Source organism: Manacus vitellinus, unplaced genomic scaffold (assembly GCF_001715985.3).
Source record: "Manacus vitellinus isolate BGI_N305 unplaced genomic scaffold, ASM171598v3 scaffold_168_pilon, whole genome shotgun sequence".
In the NCBI taxonomy this organism is placed as follows: domain Eukaryota; kingdom Metazoa; phylum Chordata; class Aves; order Passeriformes; family Pipridae; genus Manacus; species Manacus vitellinus.
The window spans coordinates 59,892-87,791 of record NW_021939180.1 but is presented as its reverse complement, the minus strand read 5'-3'; the positions used below and the strand labels follow the sequence as shown (position 1 = coordinate 87,791).

The window sequence follows — 27,900 nt, the reverse complement described above, 5'->3', positions numbered from 1 at the left end:
CAACCTGCTCCTTAAAAACCTTCCCAACAGGCTCGGGCTTCTCCTGGGAAAAAAAAAAATTTCCTTTTTAAAACTGAAATTAAGGATTGGTCACTTTGGGCTGGGAGATGTCAAAGAAATGATTGAATTAAAAACTCGCTGAAAGGAAAAAAAAACAAAAAAAAAGGAAAAAAGCAGGAGGTGGGGAGGGTCAAAAAATCCAACATCACAGATTCCAAGGTCTACCACAAGCACCTGGGAAAGCCTCCGAGCTGGACAGTGTGGATATGGGAGAGAGCACGGTCAGGGGGGGAGCACAGGGGATCCCTGGCTCCCAGGTACATCCTGGGTTCCAAGTAAATCCTGGCTCCCAGGGGGATCCCGGCTCAGCAGCTGCTCCTTCACTCCCTCGCTGAAGAATGGACATGGAGCTTGTTGGGATTTTCAGGTTTGTTGGGGTTTTTTCCCTCCTGGCCAACGGCTGCGGGGGTTAAAGCGAGTCCCTCTCCTCTCCCCCAGCCCCCACTTCCAATGATTCCGGTTCCTATTCCAACCCCACCAGCAGCATCAGTCATTCCGGGTCGGGGGGGTTCAGCTGAGCAAGCCCAGCGGGGATGGGCCGGGATTGCCCCGCTCCAAAGCTGTCCCAGCTGCCGAGTCCCCGTTCCCGCCGGCACAGGGGGGATCCCGGGGGGCTCCGGGGGGGCTCCCGGCCCCGCTCACTGGCCCTCGCAAACGACCCCGGGATCGCCTCCCTCCAGGATACTGGTGTGTCCCCCGGAACGCCACGGGCGCAATTCCAGCCTCAGTTGGCCGGGACGAGCGTTCCAGCGTCATAGGATGATGCAGCATCTGCAGAAGCGCTGCCGGCTCCCGCCCACCGACGGCGGGGGGGTCACCGGGGCGAAGTAGGCGTGGACCTTGATGTTGGGGAGGTGGGTCTGGAACGGCAAAGACGGGCAGGGAGGGGGGGTCAGAGGGGGTGGAGCGCACCTGGATCACCTGGGCCACGCCCCGAATCCAGGGGGATTCACCTGAGGGATTCACTCTGGGTTCACCTGCGGGATCCCCCCTCCCCCCCAGGAGGGCTACAGGGAATGAGGAAGGAAGGAGGTTTTTTCCTATCCCATTAATCCTCTGGCAGCTGTGGGGGACAGAAGATCATCTCCATCCCTGGAGGTGTCCAAGGCCAGGCTGGAGCAACCTGGGACAGCGGGAGATGTCCCTGCCCATGAACCAGACGAGCTCCAAGGTCCCTCCCAACCCAAACCATTCCATGATTTTATGACGTTACTTGACAGACCCACGTTCTCCCTGCAGATAAAATGTGACCAGGACTCCTCCTTTACAGAGGGAGACACGGATTTGGGAGGGGATATTGAAGAGAAATTTTTCCCTGTGAGGGGCTGGAATGGAATTCCCAGAGAAGCTGTGGCTGCTCCATCCCTGCAAGTGTCCCAGGCCAGGCTGGAGCAACCTGGGATAGCGGGAGGTGTCCCCAGGGGGTGGAACTGGACGAGGTTTAAGGTCCTTCCCACCCAAACCACTCCATGATTCCATGACTCCAGATGCACCAAGGATGCTCTCCCAGCCCAGGTGATGAGGGAATGGATAACCCCCCTCCCAATCCCGGCCGGAGCGGTGCCTCCCTTCCCGCTCACCCTGAGTCTCTTGATCCCTGCCCGGGTGATCTGCTGGCAGTCGTACAGCTCTATCCTCTCCAGGCTGTGGCAGCTCTTGAGGTGCTCCAGGGAGGCGTCGGTGATGAGGGGACAGTTGTCCAGCTCGATCACCTCCAGCCGGTCGTGGGCGCAGGCGCCGTTCCCGAGGTGACGGATCCCGTCGTCCGTGATCAGCTCACAGTGGGACAAACTCTGAGCCCAAACACAGCGAGTTCGGGGGTCAGACACGGCTCCTGCCACCCCAAAATCCAGCCCCAACCTCCCTGGGGACACGGGGGAGGGTGGGCTGTGCTGGGTGGGGCTGGGCTGGTTTGCAGAGTGGGTTTTAGGACTGGTCTGTGCTCCCTCCCGGCACCGGAGCCACTGGGCTCTGTGGGCTCTGTGCATCCAAGGGGAAAACTTCCAGTTGGAATGGATAAAAACCCTTCCCTGTGAGGGTGGGGAGGCCCTGGCACAGGTTGCCCAGAGAAGCTGTGGCTGCCCCATCCCTGGAAGTGTCCAAAGCCAGGCTGGAGCAACCTGGGACAGTGGGAGGTGTCCCTGCCCATGAACTGGACGAGCTCCAAGGTCCCTTCCAACCCAACCCATCCCATGATTCTATGAATGGGAAAGGCAGCTCTGGAGGGATGAGACCCACAGGGTGGCACAGAAATCCCACAAACACCCCTGCAACGGGAGAACCCACCTTTGGGACACCCATGGCCTCACCCACTGTGGGAAGGGCCCTGGAATTGGGTCCAAAAACCAGCAGGAACACGATGGCACCACCTGGTGTGGGGGTTTTTTTTGAGGGGGGGGGGAATTCAGCAGATTCCACTGGGAATTCTGCTCACAGGAGAACCCCGTGCCCCACAGCCCTTCTGAGGGATCAGTGGGAACAGCAGGGGAGGGACAAGAGGTTCCTCAGGGTCAGGTTTCCAGCAGAATCTTCCCAGCGGTTGCAACACGACTGTGAAGTCAGAGAGGGTTTAAGATCCCTCTGTTTCAAGTGCTGGAAGTCTCCCTTGGAATACTCACCAGGACTTGGAGCCGTGGACAGTGTATGGAAAGCTGGATTAGGGTGCTGTCTGTTATCTGGAAGAGAAGAGGAAAGGGCCCCTTAACTCTGGGTGTGGTGCACAAGGACTTCATTTTTCCTCTCTATGGATAAAAAAATGGCAGAATTTTCCCAAATCCCCGAGTTTTCCCCACAGCCACTCTCCTGAAGCCCTCAGGAACTCATCTCCTCATGGAATCAGCTCCTGCCCTTTGCAGGCAGAGGCACCACTGGGTTGCTTTTAAGTTCCCCAAGGAGCTGAGATCAGATCACAATTCCGAGAGCCAAAGGAGCTCCCGGGGGTTCAGGAGGGCTCAGGATCCCTCCCCCAGCCTGTGGATTGTCCCTGGTTTTCTGCAGGAAGAAGGAGACTCACACAATGGTTTCTAACCCCAAGGCCCCCCAGGGAGCTGCCTGGGATGGGTTTGTGCCAGGCCAAGGCTCGGCCCTGCTTCCCTCATTCCTTTTTTTGGGATCCTTTTCCTGTCTGGACGGGTGTCATTTCCTCCTGGCAGCTCCTGGGTTTGTGCCCTGGGAACACCAGGAAGGCAGAACCCCAGGCCAGGCTGTTCCCACAGCCCTGTTCCCTCCTTGGGCTGGATCCACTTCCAGTCTATCCTTGGGGCTGGAGGTTTTTCCATGGGATCTCGAGTCAATCCAACCCTTTTCCCTGTCAATGCTGCAGCCCAGTTTGATTCCAGGCCTCTACAACCACTGTCCCAACCACCTGCCAGAGGAAAACCCCGTCGTTTTTAGCAACATATGAGTGTAAAGATCATTCCCTGGGATTCCACCCCACGTCAGAAATCCCACCTCACACATTCATGACGTGACCTGACATCCATTCCCAATAAATATTTATCATTTACAGCAGCAGCATTAAAATGAAACACAAAACAAAGATAAAACCAAAATTTTCCTTCTCTAAATCCAGCCAGTCTGACTGCTCAGGATTCTAAATTAGGTTCTAATCTGGAGACAATCTACTAATTTTTCACCAGCTGTGCCAAAAGAAAAACATTTCCTACCTGGACACACTCTTCCAGGTCCATTTTTTCAAGCTCATGGCAGTTCTGGGAATAAAGAGAAAACCAAACACCCAAACTCAGTGTAAAGTTCAGACTATAAATATAAATATAAATATAAATATAAATATAAATATAAATAGAAATAGAAATAGAAATAGAAATAGAAATAGAAATAGAAATAGAAATGTAACCACCACAAAGACAGTTTTCTTTAAAAATTAGGGGGTTTTCTCCATGAAATATCAGGACTGGAAGGAAATTTTCCCTCTTCTTTAAGAACAGCACCAAGGACAGTGAAGGAAATTCCGCTCATTTAAAGGCACAGAGGGTTTTAATGGTAATTAAGGTAATTTAAATTTAGGGTCATGTGTAGGCAACACAGATGAACCTCAAAAACCAAGCAGCAAAGTCTGTAACTCCCAAGTATTTAATGTTTCATGTGGTTTGGATGTAACCCCTCCCAGACCTGTGGGTCCATGCCAGAGATCCCATAAACCCTTTTATAACCCAGATTCCATAAATCCTATTTTTTGCAACTTAAAAGAGCCCATAAACCCCAATTTTTGCAATTTAGACTCCACAAACCCTATTTTTTTGGTAGCTTAGCTTCCACAAACCCTTATTTTTTGTAACTTAAAGACCCCACGAGCCCTAATTTTTGTGACTTAGATTCCACCCAAACACCGAGAAAAGAAGTTTTCCCAAAATCTACTGGAGTTTTTTTTGGGTTTTTTTTGTTATTTATCCCAGAAAGAGGAAGGAAGAGGGGAAGGAGGGAAGGAGCCCTTACCCTGGCCAGGGTGGTGAAGCCCACGTCGGTCAGCTGGGAACACCTCGCCACCTCCAATATTCTGCAGGGAAAGAGGTGACAGGAGCCATGGAAGGGTCCCAGAATCCCAGGAGAATCCCAGGGGAATCCCAGGAGAATCCCAGGAGGGATCCCTGGGGATCACCCAGTGCAACCCCACCCAGGCTGGGGGACACTGGTGGGGTTGGAATGTCCGGAGAGAGGGATCCACGCCCACCCTTGGGCAGCTGCTCCCCATGGAATGAAGCTCTTCCTCGTGTTGAGGAGGAACTTCCCGAGTTTTATTTTATGTCCTGGCACTGGGAAGAGCCTGGCACCGTCTTCCAGCTGTTTCCCAGAGTTGTAAGAGGAGAGTTACTCAGTGGGTACCATGGCAGGAGTTTGTTTACTCCAGCTTCACTCACAAGAGTTTAAAAACCAGAAATCTGATTTTTAACCAGGTTTTAACCAGGAATCTGGTTTTTAACCAGATTTTTAACCAAGAATCTGGTTTTTCCTCTGCCCATCCCATTAAAAAAAACACCTGGATGAAGCTCAGAGATAAAAACTGCCCTTCTAGGAAGATCTTCAGAGGCTGAAAATGAATCTGATTTTTAACTAAGAATCTGGTTTTTAACCAGATTTTTAACCAGGCTTTAACCAAGAATCTGGTTTTTAACCAGATTTTTTTAAACAGGTTTTAACCAGGAATCTGGTTTTTCCTCTGCTCATCCCATAAAACCACACCTGGATGAAGCTCAGGGATAAAAACTGCCCTTCCAGGAAGACCTTCAGAGGCTGAAAACGAATCTGATTTTTAACCAGGAATCTGGTTTTCAACCAGATTTTTATCCAGGTTTTAACCAGGAAACTGGTTTTCAACCAGATTTTTATCCAAGTTTTAACCAGGAATCTGGTTTTCAACCAGATTTTTTTTAACTAGGTTTTAACCAGGAACCTGGTTTTTCCTCTGCTCATCCCATTAAAAAAAACACCTGCGTGAAGCTCAAGGATAAAAACTGCCCTTCCAGGAAGACCTTCAGAGTCCGAAAACGAATCCGATTTTTAACCAGGTTTTAACCAGGAATCTGGTTTTTAACCAGATTTTTATACAGGTTTTAACCATGAATTTGGTTTTTCCTCTGCTCATTCAATACAAAAAACACACCTGGATGAAGCTCAGGGACAAAACCTGCCCTTCCAGGAAGGCTGAAAACGGCCCCGGTGGCACCCGAGCGCTGCCCCAGGACCCCCCCGCTCCACGTGGGGGTGGGAATTCCAGGGAATTCCAGGGAATTCCGGGGCACACCCACCTGAGGCGAGGGCAGTTCTGCCCCAGGGCGTTGAGGATGGCGTCGGTGATGTTGGAGCAGCCGGAGGCACACAGGGACTGCAGCTTGTGGCAGCCCCTGCAGATGGTGATCAGCCCGTCGTCCGTGATTTGCTGCGGGACCAACGTGAGATTCCACGTGAGATTCCAGGGATTTCCCCTCCCACAGTTCCAGCCCCCGGGAGGAGTTCTGGCTCCCTCGACCCCAAAATGCGCCGAGGGGTTTTGCTGGAGCAGCTGGGACAGGAGAAACCCCACTGGAGTGGCTGGGAAATGTTGGGGAAGTCGTTTTCTGTGGGCAGGGAGGTGTCTGGGAGTGGGGCCAGGGGAGGGATGGGGAAGGGGCTGGGATTCCTGCCTTTGCTATTCCTGCTTGGAAAGACCATCCCTGGGCACAGGGGGTCCATCCGGCCCCATTCCCAGACACAGGGATCCCATCCAGCCCTATTCCCAGACACAGGGGGTTTATCCAGCCCCATTCCCAGACACAGGGATCCCATCCAGCCCCATTCCCAGACACAGGGGGTCCATCCAGCCCCATTCCCAGACACAGGGGGTTTATCCAGCCCCATTCCCAGACACAGGGGGTTTATCCAGCCCCATTCCCAGACACAGGGGGTCCATCCAGCCCCATTCCCAGACACAGAGGGTTTATCCAGCCCCATTCCCAGACACAGGGATCCCATCCAGCCCCATTCCCAGACACAGGGATCCCATCCAGCCTCATTCCCAGACACAGAGGGTTTATCCAGCCCCATTCCCAGACACAGGGGTTTTATACAGCCCCATTTCCAGACACAGGGGGTTTATCCAGCCCCATTCCCAGACACAGGGGGTTTATCCAGCCCCATCCCTGGCCACAGGGCCCACTTCCTTGGAAAAGGAAGAGGCTGCCCAGCTGCTGTTCCAGACTAACTGTGCAATGGCACGTACAGAGAGCCCATTCCAATCTATTTTTTGGCAAAAATGCACATTTTTGGCACTGCAGAACTGGCTCAGGGCCCTTCTGTGCAGGAAAACTGCATTTTTTGGGTTCAGTTCCACAAAGAGATGAGAGGAAAGGCCTGGCAGGGCCACTCTCCAGGACTGATGGAAAGAATTTTTCCAGCTCATCCTGCAAATGAATTCGGGAGGGCAGGGAAGGGAGGGACAACCCTGACACAGCAAAGGCTGCTCTGGGGCTCATTCAACCCTCCTGAATGGCACCAAAAAATCTGCTTTTCATCAACTGTTTGCTCCAACTGCACCGAGGACGGAGCACATTCCACAGGGTTCTGCTCAGGGATGGGCTTGGAATGTTGGGAAGCCTCACTTACCAAGCAGGTTTGGAGGTTTAAAGTCACCAGCTCGGGACAATGTGCTCCAATGTACTTCAGGGCCTCATCCTCGAGCTGGGGGGGGGGAAACACAGGCACTGAGACAACCTGGCACTGCTAAAACCCACCCACTGGAGCTGGGGGGGGCACCAGAAGGGCTTTGGGGGCCTTTGGGCGATGGAACTTTTTGGGAAGTAAAAGAAATGCCCAGTGTTCCCTCCCCGCCCCCTGAGGAGCAGCAGGAACATCCCAGCTGTGCTTCTCCCCCTTTTGCAGAGCCATACCTGGGTGCAGCCCTTCAGGGACAGGGCTTTGAGCCCCCCACAGCCCCTGACCAGGGCCTGGATCCCATCCTTGGTCACTTGGTCGCACCAGGAGATGATGAGCTGTTCCAGCAGCGGGCATCCCTCGCTTGGGGGGAGAGAGAGGGGAAAACATGGGAATGCTGGTTTGTTTTGGGAGGCAATCCTGCTTTTTCACCCCTGAAATGCCCATTCCTGGAAGCCCTGTGAGCACAGACACTCCCACACCCCACATCCCCCCTGGGTGGGGACACAGTTCCCAAACCTCGGCCCCGAGGGGGACGTTCCCCGGGTGGTCTTAGAGGTGTTTTCCAACCTTAATTCCAGGATTCTGCTGGCACAGCCAGTGCTGCTGGCTCCTACCTCAGTGCTTTCAGGGACAGGTTGGTTATGGAGGTGCAGGAGGCCAAGTCCAGGTGCCTGAGTTTGGAGCAGAACTTGCTGAGGCTCGTGCAGGTGCTGGAAGAGAGACAGGGAGACAATTCCTGCCACGGATCCATCCCAGCTCACACACATCCATGGAGGGGCACTCTGGGGGGAGCAGGGGGTGGGGACAATGGGATGAACTCCCAGAAAGATTGTGGGAAGTGCTGGATGGGGCTTGGAGCAACCTGGGATTGTGGAATGTGTCCAACCCACGGCAAGGGGTGGGACTGGGTGGGCTTTAAGGTCCCTTCCAAGCCAACCCATTCCATGATTCCATCATCTCCCACACAGCCAAGGCTTTCCCTTAAAAAAGGGGTGGGAAACAGGCCCTGGAGCAGCCAGGGCTGAGGGAAGAGCTCTACTCACGCGTCCGTGATCTTGGTGCAGCCATTGAGGTTCAGCACCTCGATGTTCCTGCAGTTCTGGGCAAAGGTCCTTTGGGAAAGGGAGGGAAAACACTGGGTTGGCCAGGGAACAGAATTCCAGGGGGTTTACAGCAGTTGTGGGAAACGGAACACGGCACATTAAGGTTTGGCAGAACGGTCTCGAGCGTTAAAGAAGAAATAAAGGAGGAATAAAGAAGAAAATCAGGAAGAAAATCAATAAAGAAGAAAAATCAATAAAGGAGAAAATCAGTGAAGAAGAAAATCAATAAAGAAGAAAATAAGGAAGAAAATCAATAAAGAAGAAAATCAGTAAAGAATAAAATCAATAAAGAAAAAATCAATAAAGAAAAAATCAATAAAGAAAAAATCAATAAAGAAGAAATCAATAAAGAAAAAATCAATAAAGAAGAAAATAAGGAAGAAAATCAATAAAGAAGAAAAATCAATAAAGGAGAAAATCAATGAAGAAAAAATCAATAAAGAAGAAAATAAGGAAGAAAATCAGTAAAGAAGAAAAATCAATAAAGGAGAAAATCAATGAAGAAAAAATCAATAAAGAAGAAAATAAGGAAGAAAATCAGTAAAGAAGAAAATCAGTAAAGAAGAAAACCAGTAAAGAAGAAAATGAGTAAAGAAAATCAGTAAAGAAGAAAATCAATAAAGAAGAAGAAAATCAAGAAAAGAAAATAATCAAGAAACAGGAATCAAGAAAATCAAGAGGAAAATCAAGAGAATCAAGAAATAAGAAAAGAATGAAGAAAAGTAAGAAAATTGAGAAGAAAATCGAGAAGAAAACAAGTAAAGAAGGAAACCAAGAAAATGAAGAAGAAAACCAAGAAAATACAAAAGAAAATCAAGAAAATATTAAAAAAACCAAGAAAATATTAAAGAAAATCAAGAAAATGTAAAAGAAAATCAAGAAAATAAAGGAAAAAATCAAGAAAATAAAGGACAAAATTAAGAAAATAAAGAACAAAATTAAGAAAATAAAGAACAAACCCAAGAAAATAGAAGGAAATCCAGAAAACCAGTGATTTCTGCTGGCCCATCTCGTGCCCTGGGATTTCCCAGCCCCACTAAAGGCCTCAGCTGCCCCTCAGTGCCAATCCCTCCTGAGTTTGGAACAGCAGCTGACAGGATTTTAATGAGAACCGAGAAAAACTGAATTTTAATGAGACTTTTGAACCCGGGCTGAGGTTAAAAATGACCAATTAAAGCGGGAAATGAGCAGTGTCTGTCCCTGCCCTCGAGGTTTCCCTCACACACACACACGGGCTGAGGGGCTGGGGCATGAAGTGGTGCTGAATTATCCCCGTCCTGGGGGGATGGAGGAGCCAAATCCCCCTTCCCAGCCCAATTCCAAGCGGGAAGAAGGGGCAGCTCTACCTTAAGGCGTTGTCCCCCACTCCCAGGCAGCCCCTCAGGCTCAGCTTCCGCAGGAATCCCCCACATCTCTTGGAAATGTTCTCGACCACCCGGCCCTGGGGGAGACAGAAAGGGCACCTCAGCATTGCCCCCCAAAAAAAAACCCCCAGACAGCTGGATTCAACATTTGGCAGGTTAACAACAGGTTTGTTACTTTAGGGTGCTAAGGAAATAAAAATGCCACGGGGAGGATCTCAGGGAAGGGGGAAGGGGGGGATTATTCAGCTTCTGAAGATGGAGAGACAAGGAGCAGTTCCCTGAAGCCCATCGGCCAAGGATGGGGGAATTCCAAGGAACTTCCCCCCAGTTTGGGGCTCCTGGACATCCCCACAGACTCCCCAGGGAATGGGAGGGGAGCTACACCCTGGGCAGCAGGATTTCCAAGGGATAAACCCAAACTTCCACTCAGGAGCAGAACCAGCCCAGGAGTTTGGCAGGAAAAGGGATTCAAACGCTTGTGGCTCCAGAGATCCAGAAAAAGGCTTTTTTTATTTCAAATCTGTGTTCACTGGAAGTCTCCAAAGAGCCCAGGATTTTCCTCTCTCCCTGGGAATGAAAGGGCAAACCCTCTGGAGAATATCTGAGCAGTGCTCAGCAATCCAGAACCTCCCCCTGTGCTTTGGTTGTTCATCACAAACCAGAGCATCCCTCGGCTCTCCCTGAACTAACTGGCATTTAAAAGCAACAGAAGATGAAGATGCTCCTCTGGAATCTCTTTTCCAGTCCCCAAAAAGCCCCCAAAACCAAGGATCAGGCTCAACACGACATAATCCCACAACCAAAGAGGGACACTGAGATCTCTAAGGTGAGTTTTGGGCCACAGGAGCAGCTCCACGAGCTCCACATCCCTGGAAAAAGGCTGGAGGAGCTGCAACACTCCCAGATTTTGCAATTCCTCTGGCAAGCCTGTGGATCCTGCTTGGATTAGGGGATCCAAACACGCCTGTATCAATAATTTACACCAACTGCTGGATTTAACTCCCTCCAAGCAAAGCCTGAGCACATCAGGAAGCCCAGCTGGTTCTGGAGGTGAGGAACAACAAATCCCAGCGTTTTCTTTTAAAAGGGGTTGGGTTTTTTCAGGATTTTTTTTGGTTTTTTTTTTTTAATGGAATAAAACATTCTGAGGGTTGGTTTTTTCTGCTCCCTTTTCCTGCTCAAGGCACTTTCCATTTTAAGACCACCCCTATGAGTGCAGAGCCCACATCCAACAGATCCGACAACGAGGCAACTCCAAAGCTGCACCTTTTTAGGGAGAACTTTTGACCTCATCCCCCCCAAATCATCTTCACTGAAATTTCAATTTTTGATATTAAAGACAGACAGGGAAGGATTCAACAGACATTCAGCCTTTGTGGTCTCATCAGTGCTGTGCTGACTGGGAGGAGAAGGAGAAACAGCCTCAGTTCTGCTCCAAACAAGCAGCAGTTTTCCCCAAAAACACACTTTTTCTACTAATTTCTGTTTTTTCAGAACAGGCAAAACCACTTTCCTTCCATTAGCCCCTCTCAAGGCTTGATGCAGACACATAATTCTGTCCATTTTCAAAAGCTGAATGGGATTGCCAAGACTTTAAAAGGCTCCTCGAAGCTGAAGAGCTGAAATTAATGATCTCTATCCCCAGGGAAGGTAAAAAAGGGTTACTCTGGGAGTATGAATCCATTCTAGGCTGTAATTACAGCTTAACAAGGGGGGAAAAAAATGGGTTTGTATGTCACTTAATGATACCTCAATGTCCCTCTGGAAATCAAACAGGTCAATTCGCTGCCAGTTACTGCCATCCAGGGCCAGAACATTCCATGCCTTTATGGGGGGAAAAAATGTAAATGTGTGGTTAATATGATAAAAAAAAAGGTCAGTGGGGGACCCAGTCCCAGTTTTGTTCCTTGGAGGAACAACATTCTCAGTGTCCCAGGTGGAAAAGCCAATGGGGGAATTCCAACACAGAGAACTGGGCAGGTACCAGAAGCACTTGCTGGGACTACCCCAGGGAATAACTTGGAATTCCAGGTCCCCTAGGCAGGGAATTGGTGCCCCCAGGGCGGGAGAAGCTGTGGGTATCTGGAATTAAGGTGAGTCCCCCCCAGGGGACCCTCAACGCTCACAAGGGGCTTTAGTTTTGGTCCAAACCTCCTGCATCTCACGTGGTTCCTGCTGCAAAAAGGAGGGGCAGGAGCCCAGAGCTGGTGATTCTGCCCTCAGTGAATCAGCACAGAGCTGTGTGTAAAGTTTTAATTACCCAATCAAAGTAAACAACCAGATCTGGTAATAACCAGGAGCTCAGCGTTGGGAAATCGGGGATAAGTACAGGTGGATTTTCCATCCCATCCCATCCCATCCCTCACATGCCCTGAGCTCGTCTCCCAGCCCAAAACACCAGCTCTTGGGCAACAATAGGTGCAGAGTCAGAGCAAGGGGCAGAACTGGGCATTAAGTGATTTTCTCTTTGTGGTTTGAATTGCTGATCTTTGTTTTAAGGTCCTCGGGAAAAGCGACGGCTCCGGTGGGAAATGCACCGGTGGCTGCACAATTCCCTGGGCAGGGAACGTTCCAGAGCCTTCCTGCACCTCCTGCAGGGACCTCACGTGCTGTGCCACGGGGTGAGTGATGCTGTTCCCTGTGCAAACAGGAGCAAGGGGCAGTCCAGGAGGGCACCTTGACACTGGCAGGATCCCGTTCCAGCCGGGACCGTCCTGCTGGAGCCGCGGATTTCACCTGGAAGGTCCTTCCCTCCCCAGACCTGTGTTATCCAGGTGGGAACTGCAACGCCCAGGCCCCACACAGGGCCAGTTTTAATGCAGTAAATAATGTTTAAGCATAATTTTTTTGATTACAACATGCTTGGACTGATGCACTGAGCAGTTTGTGCAGGGGTGACCCAGCCAGGACAGTGAACACTCCACTCCAACACCTCCCCTGGATGGACATCCCACCCTTCCTGTGGCAGTGCCTCCTCTGGCTGTTCCCAGAATGAACCTGGAAGCTCCAGATAATTTGACCTGCAGTTGGAGGAACTTTCCCAAGTGAATATTCCCAGCTGGATTTCCCCAGCTGAAGCCCACGAAGGACAGAAACCACCCCAAACAAAACACTCTTTTTTCTTTTTTTCCATGCTTACTCCAACTACATCCAGGGAGGAAATAAACTTCCACTGGCTCTGCAGCACCCCCTGTGAATCAGAATTCCTGTATTTCCACCCAAACTGTTTCAGACCCCCAGCTTTGGGGTTTCCAGCAGCCCTGGGCTCCCCGGACAAACCCAGGCTGAGGGGAAAGGTTTGGGCAAAAAGTCAGCCCCCCTCATACCTGGGACACTGGAAAATGCTATTCCAGGCTGGAGTCCCCTTCACTGGGAATCTTCCAGTGTTAGCAGGGGACACCAAATAACAGTTCAGTGGCACAAAGGTCCCTGGTACAGCCCCCTGTGTGACTGGGAAGGGCTGGAGCAAGAGGACTTTGCCTCCCCAAATCCAACCCCCTGCTAAAACCCACCAGGAAGAGGAGGAAGGTTCTTACCCTGGAAACTTGAGCACAGCGACACAGAGTGACCACATCCAGGAAGGAGAAAATTCTGGAAGAGAAACGAGAGGCACCTTATTAGTTTAACACAGGGGGAACGTGGAAAACAAAGGTGGTAGTGGAGGGGGAAAAGCCTGGGGCAGCAAAACTCCTTTGTGATTCAGCTGAAAAGAAGTGCAGAGGCAGCAGCTCCCAAACCAAAGGGAAACACAGCAGCTCTGGAGCCCCAGGGAAACGGGAACCTCAAAGCTTGGAGTAGCTCTGGAGAGGAAATTCGGGGGTCGTGGCCCCACACAGAGCCCCAGAGCCCCAGGTCTGGCCAGCCCATGGAGCACACCCGGGGATTTTGGGATGGCTGGCTCTGACTCCACGTGGGAGCGAGTCCAAGGCACCAGCACCTCCAGCAACAGCTCCCAGGAGTTGGGCAGTGCCACCATTCCCAGCCCAGGGATCAAAGCGGGCGACGGGCCCGGTTTCGGTGCCCGGATTAGTCCCGGGTGTCACCCCGGTGATTAGAGGGATGGAGCGGTGGGGAAAGGCTGGGAGAGCTGGGATTGCTCAGCCTGGAGAAGGGAAGGCTCCAGGGTGACCTAATTGTGGCCTTCCAGCACCTGAAGGAGCCACAGGAAACACGGAGAGAGAGCATTTACAGGGGCCTGGAGCGGCAGGACAAGGGGGAATGTGTGGAGGCAGGAATGGCTTCCAAGTGAAAGTCAGGTTTAGGTGGGATATTGGGAAGGAATCCCTCCCTGTGAGGGTGGTGGGACACCGGCACAAGGTGCCCAGAAAAGCATTACTTGGATAATTTTTCCCAATTCTGCCTTAACAGACCCGAAGGCACCGAGCTGGGATATTTATTTTTCCATCCAGGAAGGATTCCTGTTCTGCTCCCAACTCTTTTACATTGGTCTTTTCTCTCCTCAGAGTTGACAGCGAGGAAATAATCCACAAAATCAACTTTATCACCGAGCAGTGACCACAGCTGAAGGCAGGCTGAGCTTTCCCAACAGGAATTAAGGCTGGAATTGCAGCGGATTAAACTGTTTCACTGCAAAGTAACTCCCCCACGTGCAGCTGAACAGCTCAGCCCTGGCCAGTTTGGGTAAAACACACCCACTTAGAGCAATTTTCAGGTTTCACCCTCTTAATCCACTCAGGGTCTCTAGGACTCCTCACTTTCCCACTGTCCCTAACTGGATTAGGGTCAGGCCCCTGCTGAAATCCCTGGATGCTGAGGGCTCTGAGGTGAGCCAGCTTAGACCTTCAGCCTTCTAAAATTACCCACAGCAGTTCCTGCCAGTGAGTCACCATTCCAGGTGGATTCTGCTCCCATGGGCTGGGCAGGGGGAGAAGAAATCACAGCTCTGCTCCCACCTCCTCATCAGTTCCCAAGAACTCCAGCTCCTTGGGGATAAAGCAGGGTGGGGCTGGAATGCTGGATGGCAGAGGCAGTGCTGGGGGTGTGCTGGGAAGGGGGGAGCAGGCAGAGCACGGATCAAAGCTGCTTAGGCCAGGAGAGAGCTGCAAACTGCTTGACCTGCCCATGAACCAGCCAGGAAAAGCCCAATTCCCACTGCCTGGTCCCTGCTCCTGCCAAGGTGGGGGTGTTTAACAGCCCCACATCACCCCGGGAGTGAAACCTTCTCCAGAGGCCACGGAAAATCCGGGCTGGGGCTTGGGGTTTGGCTCCCAGACCTCATGGAATAAAAGCACCTTTCCTGTGGCAGCAGGAATGGCAGCACAGGGAAACAGGGATGAGGTTCCCCCTCTGGGGACATGAGCACAGTTGGAGCTGACAGGGACCATGGATTCACCCCCTGGAGACACCAAACTGCCCAAAGAGGAGCTGGAGCAGCCAAGGAATGAGGGCAGAGCAGGGAATGCTGCTTTTTGGTGCTTTGGCTCATTTCTGTGTGTGGGAAGGGTGACACCTCCAAGGGTGTCACCTCCTGGCTCTCAGCTGGCAGGAGACAAAGCTGCAGCAGGAACAGCAGTGCCAGGACATGGATTTGGGATTGTCTGCTGAGGCTGTGGCTGCCCCATCCCTGGAAGTGTCCAAGGTTGGAGCAACCTGGGCTAGTGGGAGGTGTCCCTGCCCATGGCACTGGATGGGCTTTAAGGTTCCTCCCAACCCAAACCACTCCATGATTCCACAAACACTGCCAGACAACTGGAGAAGGATTTGTGGTACGAAGGGAGGGAAGGTCCTGCCCCACACAGGGAATTCCAGCAGGACATCAGAGTTCTCACGCTCCTGGGAGAATTCCCTGTGGGAATGTTTGTGCCTGTGGTGCCTGGGTGTCACTGGCCATCCCTGCCCAGCAAATGTCCAGGATCAGGGGGGAACCAGGGAGAAACCAGCAGTTGATAAATGTTTCAAGTTCATGAGTGATGGTTTGGAGAGCTGGAATTCACTGTCAACAGACTGCAAAAATTAATGAGTGTGGATTGACAGTGCGGCCTTTGAAAGGGAAACTTGGATGGGTTTCCCTGCAGGAATCTCCTGTAAATGGGTGTCAGTGTCTGCAGGACAAAGGCTGGTGTGTCTGGGCAGTGCTGCTGGGGAAGGGCCTGTTCCCTGCCCCATCTCAGATGGGTTCCGTGTCTCCTGTGTGTGGCTGAGGAGTGGAAGCTGCACTTGAGCAAAATAAAGAGCAGGAGGATGTGAAAGGGGAGAGCAGCAGCCTCTGCCACCCCAAAGGCACAGGGGTTCTGTGGGGCTGGGGTGTGGGAGGGGACGGTGCTCTGGGGGCATCACCCCTTTCCCTGTCCCCTGCTCAGCCCCACCTGGATTGGGGACGTTTGTCCTGCATTTCCAGAGGGCAGGACTCTGACAGAGCTTTGCCTCCTGCCAGCAGGTGACACCCCTGGGGGTGAATGTCCCTCCACACAGGCAGGAATGACCCAAACCTCAACCCTTGGTCCCACTCGGGATCATTCCACTTCCACCTCCCAGAAACCTCACCCAGGCCCTGCTCCTTGGACCTGTGGACACACACCTGTCCTTCCCCTGAAATCCATGTGAAATCTCCATTCAATTCCATCCCTGGCCTTTTCCTCCCTGCCAGATTCCCCACATTCCCTGCCTCACACATCCACTCTCTTCCCAACCTGTCCCCGACCCGCCCGTGCCTTGTCACCTCCCCACCAGGACAAATCCTGCCTTTGTCGTGTCTGCTCCCACCACAACAACAATCCACTCTCAGAAAAACCCAGAAGGACAATTTTTTGTCACTCTCCAAATCCCCCTTTTTCTGCTGGACAGCCCCTTCCCTGTGTCCCAAGGCTCCAAACCCAAACCCCCACCCTGTCAGCAGGGAGGGCTCCACTGGGTGAGGAACACAGGGATAAGAGAACCTGGATCAGGCTGGAAATAACACTCCAGAGGTGGCAGTGCAGTGAAAACTAAACATAGTGAGACCTTTTCCCTGTTCCCTCTGTTCCAGCAGCAGTTCCTGTCTCACACTCCTCTCCCCAGACTTTACAGCCACAGACTGTTGACAGACCCCCAGTTTCCTGCAGTGTAAGAACTGCAGGTGTTAATAATAACTTTATTGGTGTTAATAATTTCAGCTCCCTCCTGCCTTTGCCTTCCCCGTTTCCAGCCCAACATCTGAGCTCAAGGCACTGACAAACCCGAATCCAACTGAGGGACAATCACCCCCTCACCCCCCTCCTGCTTCCCAGGGGGACTCTGTCCCACATGGGGCCAGAGCATCCTACAGGAGTGATCCTAAAAGTCTTTTCCAACCTTAACAATCCACAAAGCCTGATCTGGCAGATCTTTTCCCAACAGGACCATCCTGCCAGCTGCTGAACATCTGGCTCCTGCTGAGCAGGAGCAGGACAAAGCCCACTGGAGTGCAACCCTGCTCTCCACACCAGCCCACGCTCACCACTCCTCCTCACCAAGGACTTGTTCAGTCCTACAGTCCCTCCACCTACAAAACAGGCAAGGAGCGAATTAATTCAGCATTTTAACCCCCAAAACTTGATCACACTCAGCACAAACTGCTGCTGACGCAGACCTTGGACCCTGTGCTGCTTTTTGGGGAGTGACCCAGTCCAAGCCCAAGCAGCAAAGCCCCAAATCCCACCCCCAGGGGCAGGGACTCACCTCAGCAGCAGCTCCTTGGGCAGTTTTTTGTTGATCACGGCCTCATCGTTGTTTGAGAACATCTGCAAGCAAACACAGGTGCCACAGGTCAGCCACACTTCCAGGGAATAAGGCCCAGGGAAGAAAGTGGCTGGTTAACAAGGCTGTTTCCAGACATCTGCTCCAGTAAGTTCTTAACAGGTAAATTTTGTGCTCCAGCTTTCAAACTGTGCCTGAACGTGGATCCAACCTATCACCTTCCCAGAGGGTGGATCCAAACCCATCACCTTCCAAATATCCTGTCCCTGAGCAGGAATCCAACCCCATCACCTTCCAGATATCCTGTCCCTGAGCAGGGATCCAACCCCATCACCTTCCAAATATCCTGTCCCTGAGCAGGGATCCAACCCCATCACCTTCCAGATATCCTGTCCCTGAGCAGGGATATAATCCCATCACCTTCCAGATATCCTGTCCCTGAGCAGGGATCCAATGCCATGACCTCCCAAATATCCTGTCCCTGAGCAGGGACCCAACCCCATCACCTTCCAGATATCCTGTCCCTGAGCAGGGATCCAATGCCATGACCTTCCAAATACCCCATCCCTGAGCACGGATATAATCTCATCACCTTCCAAACATCCCAACTCTGAGCAGGGATCCATCACCTTCCAATTATCCTGTTCCTGAGCATGGACCCAATGCCATCACCTCATAAATACCCTGTACCTGAAGGTGGATCCATCCCCTTCCAATTATCCTGCTCCTGAGCATGGATCCAATCCCATCACCCACCAAAGCACCAGCTTTTGGTATCTCAGCTTGAAATCCAACGTGAAAATCCAGCGGGAAGATCCAACCTGCTGCCTTTTAAACACTCCCACCAGTGATTAAAACCTGGGAACTGGATAACACCATGGGCACCAGAGAACACCAAACCCAAGGCTTTTGGAGCCAGGCCCAAAAGCTGTGTTCCCAAACCACAGCCTGCCTTTGAATCATCCCAAGACGCCGGAGCAGGACACGAACTCTCCCACGTTCCTTCCCAAAATCTCACCCAGCACAAGTGTTGTCTCCCCCCCCACAGACACTTTTATCACCTCCCACCAGAGACATCACAAGTTGGCAGGTCCTGAACAGGAACCAGACAGGCAATTTGCTGCTAATTAAGAGTGGAGTTGTGCCATTCCCAGCTCCCAGAGCTCCGGGAGGGCAGTTCCCTCGGAGACAGGGGCATCTCCCAGAGTCACCAGCACCACCCAGCTCCTGGCAGGTGACCCTGGAGTGCCACAGCAGGAGGGACAGACATTCCCAAGGCTGGGAAAGCAGCACGTGCCCGCTCTGGGATGGGATCAGCTGGGAAATCCAGGAAAGCACAGAGAGCTCCAGTGAAGGAGAAGGGCAGAGGAATTATTCTCTCCCCCACAGTTACACCAACAGATCCATCCCCTTTCCCACCATTGTCCAGGTCAGCACCCTCCTCCCTAAAAAAAAAAGGGGTAGGAGAAGTTAAAGGAGCAAATCAGAGCAGGAGGAGACTCCCAAAAAGGATCCAGAGCAGGAGAGAACAGATTAAAACAGAGATTCCAAAGCAGCCACAGCCTCCCCTCCCTCCTCCCAGGGAACTCCACTGCTGCCCATCAAATCCCTGGGCAGGAAAATCCCACCTGGATCCCAGCACAAATCCCAGCCTCACAGTCCCTTCTGCAGGAGTTTCCCTTTGACCAGCACTAATCTAAAGGAATGTTTGTTTTTCTTTTTTGTCTGGCTAAAAATAGTCCTTGGACTTAAAACCTGATGGAAGGGGGGTGGGTGGGTGGGCCCAGGCAGGATGTGCTCCATGGGAGAACCTCTGGAATTGCCGCTCTCCTGGGAGGCTGGGAAGTGCCAGGGGCATCACCAGACCTATTTTCTCAGAGCCTGGGGGCTCAGATGGCAGAGGCTGGGTGAAAACAGGCTGGAAATGGGATTTTGCTAAGTCATGGCAGCACGTACAGCTAAATATATCAGTGGACATGGTGACTCTCTGGCAAGTCCTCACAAAAATAAAACTGCTCTGAAAAAAAAAAAAAATAAATGGAAGAGGCTGTTCTGGACTTCCAGGCTTTCCAAATGTTTCTAGGGATGAAAACCCAGAGCCCCAAGTTCGCTTTTCCTAACATCTCTTTCATCATCCCTAATTCCAGGTGGTGTCCAGTGGAATGAATTTGTTTGGTCAGGACACAGAAAAACGTTGTTTTTCTTGGATGTAGATCCAGCAGCATGTCTGAAACACAGAACGTGCCACCCAGGGCCAGGTTTGCTGGTGTGTGAAGTCAAACTGGATATTGGGAAGGAATTCTTCCCAGGGTGGGCAGTGAGGGGCTGGAATGGGAATTCCCAGAGAAGCTGTGGCTGCCCCAGCCCTGGAAGTGTCCAAGGCCAGCTTGGAGCAACCTGGGCTAGTGGAAGGTGTCCCTGCCCACTGCAGGGGGTGGGACTGGAGGGGTTTAAAGTCCTTCCAACCCAAGGCAGCCTGGGATTCCATAAACCAAGCAGGTTTATGAGGATGTACAGCAGGGACCAGAAGGCAGAGCTGTCCCAGCCTCTCCCCCAGCACAAGGTGTGCCGGTCCCTGTGCTGTAACAACCCTCCCTCTGCCCTCCAGAACATGAAAAGTTTGGCTCTGCTCCCACAGCAGTCCCCGTGGGGCTAATTCCCACCTTTCCCTGCTCCCAGGGAGGACAAGGAGCTGCTGCTCAGGCCTGGCTGTGTCAGCCCTTCATTACAGGGCAGGGCCAGCCCAAGTGGGTCAGTGGTGACACCGCCCAGCCCAGGTGACATCGGGTGACTCCTGTCCCTGCACAGGAACCGCCCCCAGCTGTGTCCCAGCTGCCATTCCAGGGGGATGGGAAACGGGAACAGCCCCTGCTGCCAGGGCTGAGGGAGGCACCTTGGCACAGAGCACTGTGCCATCCCTGCACCCCTCACTGGGCCTGGCACTGCCACGGGCCAGGCCCTGAAAGGCAGGGGATTATGGAGGCTTGGCTCCCTCCTGCAGGTCTGGCTCAGGGAACCATGGAATGGCTTGGAAAGGCTTTAAAGATAATCCAGTCCCACCCCCTGCCATGGGCAGGGACACCTTCCACCAGCCCAGGTTGCTCCAACCTGGCCTTGGAGACTTCCAGGGATCCAGGGGCAGCCACAGCTTCTCTGGGTAACCTGGGCCAGGGAGGAATTTCTGCCCAGTATCCCACCCAACCCTGCCCTCTGGCATCCTAAAACCATTGCCCTGGTCCTGTCAGTGCAGCTCCTGCTGGGGCTGCAGCAGCCCTGGAGCCAAAGCCCACCCAGGGACAGGGGGACACGGGCTCTGAACTCCAGCACTTCTCTCCCAGAGCAGCAAATTCAAAGCTCGGTGGAGAAAAAGGGATGAAGCTTATCCAGAGCTTCAGGGAATTAGTGGCTGCAAGGTTAGAGCAGGCACTGGGGTTGGCTGTGGTGCTGAGACATAAAATGACCCACCTGGATGTTCATTCGAAGGGAAAACAACACGGATTTGGCACCTTGAGAGCCCAACACACACTGGCACAGCCCAGGGAGACACAGAGAGGGAAGGGGAGACAGTGACACCCATTTTCAGGACAAAACCCACCCAACCACCTGGCAGAGACACCCACAGAGGTGGGCAGGGGGGAAGGAAAGCCACAGGCCTTCCCCAAACACATTCTCTATTCATTTCTTTAGATTATTAAAGTGCCAAACAAACAATGCAGAATTTAAAACCACAACCCATGGGATATCAGCAAATATTCTCATTTTAAAACACCCCAACTTGAGTGTAACAGTGCATGACAAACTTCTTACAGACCCAAAAGAACAAGGTAACCACGTGCTGAGGACAAAGCTGGAGCTGCTCTGAGGCCTAAAGCTCCCTGTCCTCGTGGGGCCCTTCCAACTGGGGATATTCCAGGATTCCATGGTCCCTGATCCCTGAGGAAAATGCTGGGCAGACCCTCCTCAGCTGCACCCAACCACAGGAAATGAAGCAATTCAAAGCCAGCCAGAGAGAGGACAGGCTGCAATTACTAATTATTAGAGAGCAAATAACGTGCTCTCTGGAAACTGGTTTGAAGCTGGGAAAGATGGGAATCAACTGCTGCCTGTAGAAATCAGGGATCACAGACACAGCTGGAATATTCCGGGGTTTACCTGCCACCCAGGCTGTGTCAGACACACTTTGGAGATGAACCTTCAGAGCTCTAAAAGCAATGGAACATCCGTGGGAATTCACTCCGAGTTTAAACCCCGAGGAGCTGGAGATGCACTGGGAGGCTTTTCCAGCTGAACAGCTGCTGGCTCCCAGCCAGAATTCCAGCATTCCTGGTAGAATTTATATCAATTTTATCTGTTACGGTCCACATGGAGATGAACAAGCCCAGTGCAGCCACTGAGACAAGGCAAGACAGAGCAAACCTCACTCACAGCACCAACAGTAAAAAAAGCTGAGCATAAGCCAGGGAACAACAGGAAAAATACGGAATTCACTCAGTATTTCCCTTGGAAAAGCTCTCAGTGAAGCTTTGAAACGACTTCTTACAAACACTGTCGATATGAACTGACATCTTGCCCCCAGTTCTGCTCATTTGGGGGAAAAAAAACCCAACCCACTGTTCCAGGGCTCAAACAACCGAGACAGGATTCCCTTCCCAGCACAGGATTTCGGGAAGCAGCAGCTGGAGCAGGCTGAGCTGCCTTCCTGGAGGCAAAGAAGACTCACACTGCAGAGATCAGTCACTGAAGTGCCAGTGAAATCCAAGGCTCTCCAGAGGAGAGTTGTTCACAGCCCGGAGCAGCTCAGACCCAGGGAATTTCCCTGGAGTTACACAGGGAATTTGTTTAAACCCCATCCAGTTCAATCTGAGTTAAGTCTCCGAGGAAATGGCTGGCTGGGAGCGAGGCAGTGCTGGGAGAGGTTCCATCCCTGGCTGTGGGGATGCTCTGCTGGGATAAGGAAGGGTGGGAATGCAGCCACTGCCCTCCTGCCCCGCTGCTCCCAACCCTGCCCGGGCAAAATCCTGACTAAGCAGGACAAACCCCGGCCAAAAAGGCTGATTACAGGCTTAATATCCCTAAAAATAGCTCCATGGGCCAATGGCTGGAGGGACACAGTCACATCCCTGCTCCCTGAGCTCTGCTGGGCTGGGAAAGCTGGAATTCCTGCCGGGAAGGGGGGGAGGGATGAGCTGCCCCAGCCCAGCCTGCACAGGGGGCAAAGTTAAATAAAGAGCCTGTCTGGGGGGGTTTTTTTTGGAACCAGGAACGATTCCAATCCCAGCAAAGCCCCACAGAAATGCAGGCTGTGACGAAGCTCTTCCCGTTCCACACCCCTCGGACACGGTGGCACTGCCAGGGAGGGGAAACCCCTCGGGATGGGCAGATGGACAGATGGACACATGGACACGGTCCCAACGCTGCTCTCAGGGAGGAAAACTCCAGAGCCAGGACGTGCAGGTGAGACACCAAAAAACCCCATGATTCCACAAATCCCACTCCAGTGCAAGAACCACGTGGCCACACCCCATTCAACCCCAAACCCCCCTCCAGAACCCGCTGCCAGACCCCAAACGGGTGCTGTTTGTCCCTCTGGTTCGTTCTCCTGCCCCAGGCAGCTCTCCCCAAACCAACCCCCCCCAAAACCACCCTGGAAGCTCCCTGAGCTCCCTTCCAAGCCCAGTTCCAGCCCCCCCAGCCCCGAGTTACCCGCTGGGCTGCGGCTGGGGAGGACACACATCCGAGGAGCTGCCCCTGCACGGCCCTGCCAGGACCTGGAGCAGCCCAGGGAACAGCTCAGGGAGGCAGCAGCTCCCAGATAATCAGCTTTGAGTGCCCAGGAGTTGTGGCTGGGGCTGAATGAACCACTCCCATCCCCAGGGACAGCTCAGGGCTGGGATCCCACCAGGACTGAGCACCCAAAAACCCCCCTCTGTGCTCCCAAAGCTGCTCCAGCTCCTGCTTTTCCAGCACCCATCCAAAAACCTCAGCAACCCCACAGGTCGTGTCTGATGGCCCAGCACAGGTATCTGATTTAAAATGATGCTGCTTCCTCAGCCTCTCGAGGTTTTAAATAGAGATGGTTGCCCATAAAAACCACATCCCCCAGCAAGAAAGAAAGAGTATAAATAAGACAAAGACTTCCTGACCTGCCAGGACACAGCCTACAACACCCACCACCACTATTTATTTTTACCTTTCTAGAAACTCCTTTCAGCAGGGCAGTGGTTTTACTACAAATACACTTGGAATGGATTAAAAAAAAAACCAGCAAACACAGAGACTGAGGCATGATTCAGTATTTTCAGGTTAAAGCCAAGACTTACCCAGCTCTCCAAGGCTCATCACGACCCAAATAAGCTGCTTTGACAAATTTCTTTTATTCTGCCCCTCCCCAGCACCTGCAGCTCTGTTGTTATTACTGGTAATATTATTATTACTGGTAATATTATTATTATTACTGGTAATAGTATTATGATTGGTAATAAGGTGTTTTTATTCACTACTGGGTTTTTATTCAGCTCTTATGTAAGAGGTGTTGGATTCACTGGGATGTTTATTTGGAGATGAAGCCCAGTGAGGGTGCCTTAATAATAAAAACCCACCTGAGCTGAGCTGTGAGGGGCACTGGGGGAGTTTGCCAGGTAGGAGAACTGATGGATTCCCCAGGGATTCCCCACCCCAGCCACACAAGGACTGGCCCCTCCTCACAGGCCCCAGCAGGGAGGATAAAACCCTCCCAGGGCTGACTTTCCCAATGGGGTGAGTCAAAGGAAGCTCCCAGCCAGGCAGCCCAGCGAAAACAGTAATTAGTGCTGTGCCCAGGCCCCAATTAATAATGGGGTCCAGGACAAGGGAGCTGTGCCCGTGGCTCTGAGTCCCCGCCCTGTTACACAAGTGGTGATCCCAGATGGGCACAGCCCAGCCCCTGGAGCCTGTCCCTGGGGACACTCAGGATCCCAAAACACCCCTGGCAGGGACTGCTCTGCCCAGCAGCTCCCAGGGGAACCACCCTGGCTCTCGTTCTGTGGTCACCCAGAACCTGCCAGGAGAACCCTCACCGGAGTCGTACGTGGGATCAGGGAATGGTTGGGGTTGGAAGGGACCTTAAAGATGATCCAGTTCCAACCTTCCAACCTAGGGACACCTTCCACCAGCCCAGGTTGCTCCAAGCCCCATCCAACTGGACCTGGACATTGCAAGGATCACACGGGGCAGCCCCAGCTTCTCTGGGCAACCTGTGCCAGGGCCTGTGTCTGTGCCTGAATCCCAAGGCTTGGAAAGCTCAGGTTTTTGCCTCTTAATAAAGGGAACTTGCAGGAAAGATGGGGCAGGAGTATTTCCAAGAGCATGGAGAGGCAGGACAAGGAGTGGAGTCACACTGAAAGACAGGAGGTTTAGGTGGGATGTGAGGAAGTTCTTCCCTAGGAGGGTGGGGAGGCCCTGGCACAGGTTGCCCAGAGAAGCTGGGGCTGCCTCTGGATCCCTGGAAGTGTCCAAAAAAAAAAAAAAAAAAAAAAAAAAAAAAAAAAAACGGCCGGCTGACAGCTTGGAGCAACCTGGGCTCGGTGGAATGTCCCTGCCATTGGCAGGGGGTGAATGGGTGCGGCTTTAAGGTCCCTTCCAACCCAACCCATCCCATGGAATCGCTGTTTCCCAGGGCCCACATTTCCCCCATTTCCCACCCCACACAGCACAGCAAGAACAGAATCCTACTTGGGGTAAAGATAACAATTAAAAAGCACAACACCAGCTCTGCCTCTGAGCTGAGGCCAAAAGCCATTTTCCTGCTGAACCCTCCCTCTGCCCCTGGGTCAAATCCCTCCTGCACAACCAACTGGACTTTTGCTCCCAAATCCCCCTGGGATTCCTCCCTGCTCTCCTGCAGGAGGGAGCAGAGCCACGGGAGCAGCAGTGGGGGGGTGTGAAACACAATTTGTGCTTTACATCTCTCACTGTCTCAACATTCAAACAACTACCCTGAACACAGTCAAGTGACAGTTCATTATCCATCTGCCCTGGTTCCAAAAGCACTACATGGAATTTGGGGATGGCACCGAAATGAAAGATAAATGGGGGTGTGGGGGGAGCAAACAAAAGTGTGGAAAATCCACCAGCCTGGACACCACTCCCCCCAAAAAATCTGTGTTTTTAATAGTGTTTCTTGTTACTTATGAGCCACATCATTTGATAACAAAACTGTTTCAACTGTGCCACCTCAGGGGATTCCTGCACGACGCCAACAAGCTCCTCTTCCCATAAAAAAAGTGACATTCCAGGGAAAATGTAACATCAGTTTGTGCAAAGTCTTCCCTTGCTCTGTTTGTGCCCCTCTGTTTACACAACCTTCATTCCTTGGAACAGCAAAGCTCCAGCCAGGACAGCAGGAAGCAGGGAAGAACCCTGGGAAAGGGAACAGACTCAACCCCAAAAAGATCAGCTCTAAAGCCAAAAAAAAACCCCCAAAAAATAAACCTGAAATACAGGGAGAGCATTTCGGGGGCAGATTCCAAAATGGGATTAGGGTCAGTGGGATTATTCAATTCAGCTTTCTGCACACAGACAGGATTAATTATTAGAAGGCAACTCGATTTTGGAGCATTTGACATTTCCCAATTTTCGCCTCGAGCCGAGCTCGTTTCGTGGCTCTAAAACCAAAAAAGGCCTGGGAACCACAGAGGGCCAGAATTCCCTCCCACTGAGGATCCTGAATCCAGGAGAGAAGGGCTGTGGAACCCCCTGGATCGGTGCATTCCCGGGGCTGACCAGGCTCACCCAGACTCTGGGTCCTCAGACACATCCCTGGAGTTCACAGGGGTTTATTTTTAGGACAAACTGCCCCATAAACACACAGTTCAGAGCCAGGAGCAGCTCCTGCTAATTGGAGGGTCTGGAGGCTCCCAGAGGAAGCTGGAAAGGATGGAGCTTTTTGTGTGGTGGTGTTTTTAAGGATGTAGAGGAGACTACACATACAGCTCATAGTCTGGGGTGGGGGGAGAAAAGGGATTGTAATGATTCAACCCTGGCTCAGGGGGACTCTGAGATCCTGCCTGGGGGGGCTTCAGGCCTGGAGCCTGCCCAGGACTTGTCCCAGGGTCACCCCAGCAGCAAACAGGTCACTATTCCACACAAATCTGTTCTATAAATCCACATAAAACTGCTCCTGACCACGGGCTGGATCAGCCCTTTCAGCTGCCCAGGTCAGAGACCCCCAACCCCCTCCACCCAGCCCTGCAAACCAGAGGGCTCTGAGGATTCCCTGCCCCAAAAGGTGGCATTTATTTGGGATTACGAGCCTGTGAGAGCAGGGAGTGAATGAAAACAAGCCTAAACCACTCCATCTCCCTCCTGATGCCATCCCAGGGCAGGGGAGCAGGGACAAGCTGGGTTAAAGAAGTGATGGATGGAAGTTCAGGCCTTTAGGAGCTCTCCAGGAGCACCAGGAGCCACTCCAAAGCTCCAGGAGGTGCCTCCCCTCACTCCCTGCTCCAATCTGGCCGGACTTCACCGGGCAGGAAGCAGAGAAAACCCAAATATAAGCCAGGCTTGGGATGTGTCAGGGCATGTCCCACATTAAACCGACACCACAGAGAATTAGGAGTCGATCTGGGTAATGTTTTCCCTTTTTGTTTGCTTTGCTGCAGTAAGTGGTTATTTTCCCCGTGGTGGCCACACCTCCTGCAAAAGGGACTAATTCCAAATATGCTCCTGGAGCCGGGCATGGCTCACTCTCCCATTTACAGGAGAGAATTCCCACTCTTCCTGGAACCAGAAACCCACACTCGAGCCCGATTTCAGGAGCTCAGCCCATACTCCACACCATATTTTACTCCCAGGGTAGGAAATGGTTATTAAACCCCCATCCCGACTGGATTTGGGAATTACCCACCAACAATGGCTCAGGAATCTGTTTACGTGGCCTCACAAAAGACAATAAACCAAGTGAAAACCCAACCCCACCTCCCCCTCAACCACTCACTTGGTATTTAAAGGCTGAATCAGACACAATATATTAGTCACAGCCCCAGATCAGGCTATTTTTACCCCAAGATAAGACTCCAAAGGCCCTGTTTCCCTCTCCTCAGCCAGAGGAACTACCCTGGGTATCCACAGGGAATGAGGAGGGAGAGGACTCTTCCCCCAGCCCTGTGCTGCCTTCATGACCTCACAATATTCCACATTTCTCAACAGCAGCTTCCATTCTCCCCAATTTCTGCCCAGTTGTCCTCCTGTCCCATGAAATTTGAGCTCCCACAGGACTTTTCCCTTCCAAGTAAAACCTTTACAAGCTGTTTTTTAGGAATTTCCACCCATCCTGCCCCTCATGATAAATAAACCTATTTACAGGTGTGGACACACTCACAGTTCTGGAAGCTCTTCAGACCAGCAGAACCTCACTGGAAATCCGTGGATTTAAAGGAAAACAGCTCCAGACTCATCCTTCCCAGGTTATACAGGTGAGTGGGGCAGAGATAATCAAAGCCATGCCTTGGATTTGGAATCAGGGAATGCTTTGGGTGGGAAGGGACCTTAAAGCCCACCCAGTCCCTCCCCCT

At 52.1% G+C, this 27,900-nt stretch overlaps 1 protein-coding gene across 1 annotated transcript; it reads right to left on the bottom strand.

Moving 5' to 3' along the window:
* Positions 1 to 695: 695 nt before the first annotated feature.
* FBXL20 (F-box and leucine rich repeat protein 20) lies at positions 696 to 19,028 on the bottom strand. The gene is made up of 15 exons (XM_018069970.2): positions 18,979 to 19,028; positions 17,333 to 17,394; positions 13,213 to 13,267; positions 11,426 to 11,500; positions 9,659 to 9,753; positions 8,253 to 8,321; positions 7,824 to 7,919; positions 7,443 to 7,569; positions 7,159 to 7,233; positions 5,826 to 5,956; positions 4,516 to 4,576; positions 3,726 to 3,770; positions 2,679 to 2,735; positions 1,641 to 1,853; positions 696 to 920 (listed from the first exon to the last, which is right to left on the bottom strand). Exons 2-15 carry the CDS (start codon positions 17,392 to 17,394, stop codon positions 813 to 815), a joined length of 1,269 nt encoding a protein of 422 aa, XP_017925459.1. The 5' UTR covers positions 18,979 to 19,028; the 3' UTR covers positions 696 to 812.
* Between the last annotated feature and the right edge of the window lie 8,872 nt (positions 19,029 to 27,900).

What these genes read in the sequence shown, in the direction of transcription:
- FBXL20 (XM_018069970.2), bottom strand. Translation starts at nt 17,394, where the DNA reads ATGTTCTCAAACAACGATGAGGCCGTGATCAACAAAAAACTGCCCAAG. An exon ending in CCCAAGGAGCTGCTGCTGAG is followed by an intron (nt 13,268 to 17,332) that starts GTGAGTCCCTGC and finishes TTTCTCTTCCAG; the next exon opens with AATTTTCTCCTTCCTGGATG. An exon ending in TGCACCAAGATCACGGACGC is followed by an intron (nt 7,920 to 8,252) that starts GTGAGTAGAGCT and finishes TCTCTCTTCCAG; the next exon opens with CACCTGCACGAGCCTCAGCA.